General features: G+C 53.4%; 3 protein-coding genes across 3 annotated transcripts; 1 reads left to right on the forward strand and 2 right to left on the reverse strand.

Annotated features, from left to right (window-relative positions):
• Nucleotides 1-472: 472 nt before the first annotated feature.
• L3040_009069 (uncharacterized protein) lies at nucleotides 473-1,943 on the reverse strand (the record flags this gene model as incomplete). Its single annotated transcript, XM_007294058.2, has 2 exons — nucleotides 473-1,629; nucleotides 1,700-1,943. The coding sequence occupies 2 exons, from the start codon at nucleotides 1,941-1,943 to the stop codon at nucleotides 473-475; spliced, it is 1,401 nt and encodes a 466-aa protein (XP_007294120.2).
• Nucleotides 1,944-2,800: 857 nt separating this feature from the next.
• L3040_009070 (uncharacterized protein) lies at nucleotides 2,801-3,699 on the forward strand (the record flags this gene model as incomplete). Its single annotated transcript, XM_007294057.1, has 3 exons — nucleotides 2,801-2,888; nucleotides 2,973-3,093; nucleotides 3,291-3,699. The coding sequence occupies 3 exons, from the start codon at nucleotides 2,801-2,803 to the stop codon at nucleotides 3,697-3,699; spliced, it is 618 nt and encodes a 205-aa protein (XP_007294119.1).
• Nucleotides 3,700-4,068: 369 nt separating this feature from the next.
• L3040_009071 (uncharacterized protein) lies at nucleotides 4,069-6,997 on the reverse strand (the record flags this gene model as incomplete). The annotated part of the gene is made up of 3 exons (XM_007294056.1): nucleotides 4,069-6,144; nucleotides 6,197-6,677; nucleotides 6,765-6,997. The coding sequence occupies 3 exons, from the start codon at nucleotides 6,995-6,997 to the stop codon at nucleotides 4,069-4,071; spliced, it is 2,790 nt and encodes a 929-aa protein (XP_007294118.1).

The raw sequence follows: 6,997 nt of genomic DNA on the forward strand, positions 1-6,997 counted from the left end.
GCAGAGCAGAGCAGAGCATTGCCTCGCTCTAAGGGTGCCGCGGTGGGTCAAAGGTCTCCTCGAACAAGTTTCGGGATTGGGCTGGGTTGGGTTGGATTGAGTTGATCACGGGGAGTGAAAGAGTGAGGTGATATAACTGTGCCTGGTTTCTGGAAAAGACAGTAGGGGGAATGTACGAGTTTTGCGCTTTAGAGGTAAAGGGTGAAGGGTAAAAGGGGTTTAAGCGAGAGGAAGAATAAGCGAGATTTTGGCCGACAGGTCGGGTAGGTGATTTGGCATGACATGGCATATTTTTTGATCAAGACATCCAATAACTCCTAGGCCGTGATAGACGCTATATCGATATTACGCTGCAGTACAGCAAGACACCGGGAGGTGGCTCTCCGGATCTGAAAACCCCGTCAAGGAAACAACAAATGACTCTTGCTACCGATTCAAAACAATACAAGAGACGCGCAGGCTTCAGCATCGACTACTGTCTTCGCTCCGCCTCCGCAATCGCGGCATCAATCCTCCTCTCTTCATCTTCCAGCCTCTCCATCTCCTCGGCGCTCAGCCCCTCCTGACTGTACAGGAATGGTGCTCGCACCAAATTCAAGTTCTCGGGAAATACCTGTGGGGAATGCCTCGCATCTCCATACGTGATCGGTATATCGTGATACTGCTCGAACCCATGCGGTAATTGCGGACTCTGCAATCCACTCGACGAAGTCGTAGACGCTGTGCTTCTCATGGTCGCGACCCTCGCTACTGTCGCAGCAATAGGCTTTCGTCTGGGGACTGCAGCTGCAGGGCCAGCAGCGCAAAAGTGTGAGGCTATAACCTCTTGAGGCGAGAGCGCGGAGTGCCGGGAGAGCGGCTCAACGATGGGGGTTGCGGCTTCAGAGGGTGCGATTGGGCTGGCCTTTTCGGCGTTCAGTTCTTGCGGGTAGGAGTCCTGGTGCTGGTGCATGCCCTCTGTGAGATTTACGTTTTCGGGTTGGCTGCGTTTACCGTGCTTGCGGCGGAGGAACAGAACGACCAGGACGAGGATGAGGGCAAATGCTAAGACGCCAAGGGCAATTCCGACTTTTGCTCCAACTGAGAGGCCGCCGTTGGAGGAGGAGGAGGAGGAACCTGATGCTGTCGGCTCGGGGATAGCCAATATGGGTGTCGTAGACGATTCCGTGGTCGTCGGGGCGGTCGTTTTCGTTGAAGCAGAATTCGAAGCGGGAGTTGCTGTCTCAGTCGCTCTTAAAATTACCTGGAGGTTTGATGTACTGCTTTGTGTGATAGTCATGGCTTCTATGGGAACCGCGAGTGTTCTTTTGCGAATGACTGCGGTTGGGGTTTGTAGTATGCTTAGGGGCGGTATTGCTGATATGGATTCGCCTGAAGAGCCAGACTGTTCCCCAACATCCGCATTTTCCATGTTGAAATAATCACTAAAGAAGCTACAGATGTCATTTTCCGGTTGCATATCACTTCTGCTGGCAAAGCAGAAAAAGAAGTTCCTCAAATCTCCTGACGTGCTCGCGAGGCGGAATTCGGCTTCTGTTCTCTTATATTCTGGTATTGATATCTGGGACGTATTGATGTAGATTCGAGTACCGGGAAGACACCTCGTGCCCATACAAGACACACACACATCTAACAAGGGCCGATCAAAATCGTTCTTGGAGTTTTCCATCACAACATAAAGCAGGCATATTCTGCTCACCTTGAAGGACAACAGCAAAAGTCGCTGTATTGCTTGATGAAACGCCCTCGTTATCAGAAGCCGTGGTCTGCAATAGCAACAGAGATAGCCCAGACTGCCCAGGAGAAGCGGTGACATTGTAGCCAATGCGAGTTGTCGTGTTCAATTGATATGGCGGAGGATGATCGAATACCACGCTATAATCATTCACGGCATGGCTCCCAAGGGCCAACAGGAGCGTAAGGCTGAAACTGAACACAACCATAGCAGTTGCGTGGTACAGCACAAAACAAAATAAACAAAACTTGTCACTCAACAGAATGGCAGGAACATTGAATATCAGAATTAGAACCAGAATCAGAGCCAGAACCAGACCAGAACCAGAACCAGAACCAGACCGATGTATCAGCCCAGCAGCAACGGGGATCGCAGCGTCCATAAACAAGAGACCAAAGGGAACTAACTGTAAGACGAGGAGAAAGTCTCACCGCATGGCATGTACCCGCTGCGCCCCCCATCTGAGAGCTTGTACGATGTGAAGCGCTCCTTTGATACGGAGAAGTTGGTGTATCGGTTCCCCAATCTCGGCAGGGCGGCGCAATCCATTGGATATATCAGTAAGTGGTGGGCTGGCACCGCAGCTGGCGAGCGAAGGATCCTCACGGGTGCATCTCGACTTTGCATCGTGCTGCTCTGATTTGGGAAGGGGGCCTATTTTCGGATTCGAATAAGTATCGTTGCGACCGTCCCCGAGCCGTCTTAGTACATCCCCGGAGGCTTATACTTACTAGTCAGCAAATACCTTACTTTCTACCAGGGCCAACAGGCGCGAGATGAACTCTCGCTATCAATCAATATAAGAATGAGTTGAGTCCAGAAAGAAAGATTTTCAAACCGTCGTTCGTGGAGAATATGGCAGGGCGCTAGGCCACACAGACCACGTGCTGAGGGGGACTCGACTGACTGACTGACTGACTGACTGGACTTACTGGGTAAGGTTCTAAAGCATCATCCCTCTTCAACATCTCATAAACTCGCAAATACAGCCATATCATTGAAAAAGAAAAGCCCCCAAAAGGAAACACAAGAGAAAACAGAACCGAAAAATACAGGATACAAAACATGACCACCCTGAAAGGCCCCGGACAAGCCCAGCAACACGACGGCAGCGAATTACGCATCGGCATCGTCCACGCCCGCTGGAACACCAGTGCGTTCAACCCCGCCATACCATGCTGAAGCTGAAGTTGATGCCGATGCCGATGTCAACACTGACGCTGACACTGCCCGACAGCCATAATCGAGCCCCTTCTCGCCGGAACCAAGGCCAAGCTGCTGGCGTCCGGCGTCAAGGAGTCGAATATCGTCGTGCAATCCGTGCCGGGCTCGTGGGAGCTGCCCATTGCGTGTTCCAAGTACGCATGCAATTCATTCCATTGTCACACACCTCTCTCTCCCTCTCCCTCTCCCTCTCTCTCTCTGTCTCTCTCTCTCCCTCTCTCTGTCTCTCTCTCTCTCTCTCTCTCCCTCCCTCCTACACCCAGACCCCCCCGGGCAGAAGAAAAGCAGCAAGCGCTAACGAGTATCCCACCGCGCCCCGCGCCCCAAAAAGACTCTTCTCGGCCTCCCAGATCCAGAGTACCACCTCCTCTTCCCTCGGCGCCGGCGACCTCCTCGGCTCCAGCTCCACCGACCTGACCTCCCTCTCCCTCGACCCCAAAGGCCAATCGACCGCCTCCTCGGGCCCTTTCGACGCCATCATCGCCATCGGCGTCCTGATCAAGGGCGAGACCATGCATTTCGAGTACATCGCGGATTCCGTCTCCCACGGCCTGATGCGCGTCCAGCTCGACACGGGCGTCCCGTTGATCTTTGGACTGTTGACCGTGCTAAACGAGGAGCAAGCGAAGGCGAGAGCGGGCGTGACCAGTGGCAGCCACAACCATGGTGAGGATTGGGGCTTGGCGGCTGTGGAGCTGGGGGTCAAGAGGAGGGAGTGGGCTGCTGGGAAGATCAATTGATTTGTTGGTGTTTTTTTTTTGGTTTTTTTTTTTCCGCTTTTGGAGTTGGATTGGGAACCCAGGACAAAGCACTTCGCAGCCAAGGTCCAGGTTGTTTGGGGATACTGGGAGGAGGTGTAGGGACATCTACCACACAGCTTTCTCTCTCTCTAGTCACGAACGAGTAAAGATGAAGGACTGAGTGAAGACCGTATGTCTCGCATTATATTACTACAAAATCAGGATTGCATATTCCCGGTCTCGCATACATCTAACATGCATGCTAATCCAAACCTCGATCCAAGAAATCTTTGAACGCCGTTTGCCAATGCAATATGTAACAGATTTTGTGCCAAGCCTATCCAGCATGCCCATCCGCATTACCTACGCCTACAATGCGTAGCCTGGAATTCCGTTGGTATCCTCTTTTCCCTTTTTCGTTTTCCAAAGCGACTTCTTTTGCTCTCGTTTCTGCTTCATTGCCGCCCAGGCCTCGTCATCGTCCTCGTCAGAAACATTGGCAGGCTTCTTCCCAGCCTTGATAGTGGTACCGTTCAGGTCTCCCCATCCGTGAAGAGCGCCCGACATGGTGTTCGTCCTTGCCTTGTTGTGTTGCACCTGTGGGGGAGCTTGAGAGACTGGTCTATAGCGACCAGGCAAACCGACATTGCTTCGTTCCGAGGGTGCGATTGAAGGCGCATACCCGCCTTGCGAGGGGGAATACTGACTCCCTCCTCCACTGTTCATCCACGGAACGGCGTTTGGGTCTAACAGGGTCATGGCCCTCTGGTGGGATGCACCTTGAAGGTGGGCGCTCCCCGGGCGAGTGTGATGAGCGCTACCGGGGCGCTGATTCTCCACTGGCGAGAGCATCTGGTTTGGGGAGTTGCTTTGGCCGCCAGTAGCCATCAGCTGCATGAACTGCAGCTGCATCGCCATAAACTGCGACATTTGCTGGGACATCTGGATTTGGGCTTGGTCTCCTGGTGATATCATCATGGGAGGCATATGGCCCATACCACCTGGCCCCATCCCACCCATAGGTGCCGGCCCCATCCCGTTGTAAGGGCTGCCAACTGCGGGCGGTTGCATTCCCATCATGGGATTGAATCCACCACCCTGTGTAGAGGCACCGAATCCCCCTTGAGGGTTCGGACTGCCTCGTCTCATGGCTCGGGATCTCTCCTCGGTAGCTATCACACCAACCAGTCCACCAGGAGGAAGACCTCGAGGGGGCTCTCCGTTCACAGAGCCGGCTCCGCCGCCGTATTGCAAAGACTCTCTGTGCATAGGGTTCACAAGTCCCGCGCCAACATACGGATCTTGTGGCAGGTTTCGAGCAAATACCGGAAGGTTGCCGCCACCTGCACCAGTCACAACTCCACCCGCAGAAGAGCGAAGGTTCGGGTTTGAGCCCATACTTCGCATTTGCTGTTTCCCCTTGTTTGGAAATCCATGTGCCTGCAATATTGCCAGAGGCACTTCCTCGTCTTCCTCTTCGGCCTCCTCGACGTTTGCTGGAAGGGCCAGGTTCGGACTGCTTTGCGTGGCTAAGACGCTTGGGCGAGGGGGAGGGATGGCCTCTCCAGTGACCTTCATCATTTGTTGCCGGTATACTGCCATGTGGGCTTCCTGCTTGCGACGCTGTTTGGCGAGCTGCTTGTTCTTTTCAGCCTCATCCTCATCATCGTCATATGGTTCTTCCTCCTCCTCCTCCTCCTCCTCTTCCTTCATAGGTCCTCCAGAGGTTCTCAAACGCTCCTGATCTTGCTTATATCTTTCGAATTGGGCGGGTGTCATGACTTTGTTCTGCGGGGCATTTTGCTGCGTTGGCGGAGACAGAGATCTTTCGTTAAATCGTTGAGCCAAACCTGCCGAGGCAGCAATTTGAACGTCAAACATATTTTCCTCGGACATCTTTGCCAAGGGCTTCTTTGCTTTCGGAGTTGTGTCGGACCCCGTACCCCAGCTTGCTAGTCTCGAGTCGTCTACCTTGTATGCCGTGGTTGAGGGCAACGTCCAGCTGTCATGGACTCTAGAATCATGGCCTGGTTCGTTGGTGTGTTGAGTCACACTCCCCATGGACTCCCGCAGAAGCCTGGCTTCTTCATCAGCTGCATCCCCAAACTCCAGATTAGGTTTTCGTTTTGGTTCCATGTTGGCACTACTCCGTTGTAGCCCGCTACTGGCGTTGGCTGCTCCCCCAGATTTTTCGATCTTGGCATACGAGGACGCGCTATCGTTTGGCCGTGGTGCGGCGTGCTTCGGAACAGGGGGTGGTGTATTGTGACGGGCGAAGGCGGGACTCGAATTCCCCATCAGACCGTCATGAGAATGCTGGCTGCTCCATGAGTATGGCGAGGGCTCGACCTCCTGGTTTCTATCAATGCTGAGAGGGGATGGTTGGTTAAAGCGACTTGCTGTGAGAGAACGATTAGCAGAAACGGGTCCCGGCGGCACTGTCTCCTATTCAAGAGTCAGAATTTTCGGAGATTTGAACGTGGGCAGGGGACCTTACAGGGCTCCTCGTCAAGGCTCTGTTTGTCTCCGTCTCTAATACTACGCTCCTTCGGGTTCCAAAACCGCCGCTAAACATTTCGGAAAAATCTCCACCTAGACTCAGTCCCAAATCTTTTTCTTCCAACTTCGGAGGTGTAGCTGTGCTTGCGTAGCTGGAGGCTGTCACAGCTCGCTCCCTGCCGGAAGATTTGCTATCTTCGATGTCTGGAGAGTCCGGGGGAGTTTCTTTAGCAGGAAGCGGTGAAGTCGACTTGTTGTATCGTCCCCAGGAGAGAGTGCGGCCTGCGTTCTTCAAAGAAAAGGCCGAAGTTGACTTGGGAACTGGAGGCACCGGAATGTCACTAAATGGCTTGTCGTGAGGGGATTTCCAGTCTTCGCGCCTCGGCACATCCGTTGAAGAAGGAGCCGTTGACGCTGCACTCAAGCGAGATGAATTATCAGTCGTGGACATGGTATTCGTGTTGGACGCACCACTGTCACTATATAGCAATCAGTAACTGTTTCGACAAAGTGTCTGTATCTCCCCAGACAGTGCGAGGAGGGTTTGCGTGCCACGAGATTCCTACCGGTTGTAAATGTTTTCAAACAAGTTGTCATCGTCTGCTAGCACCGAGGTCTTTGGTCCCAGTGGCGGCACCGTGGTGGCTTTCCCAAGATTCCTCCCGCCGTTTGAAGAGTTGCTGGCGGGATCCTCACGCTCAATCACTTTGAAGGATGATTCCACTCCTGCTCCCCGGGAATCGTGAAGTTCGTTTAAGGTGGATTTCCGCCGCCCAAACCCTTTGGAAAACTTCGGCAT

Source organism: Drepanopeziza brunnea, assembly GCF_022702325.1.
Source record: "Drepanopeziza brunnea f. sp. 'multigermtubi' strain 214-2 chromosome Unknown ctg19, whole genome shotgun sequence".
Classification (NCBI taxonomy): Eukaryota; Fungi; Ascomycota; class Leotiomycetes; order Helotiales; family Drepanopezizaceae; genus Drepanopeziza; species Drepanopeziza brunnea.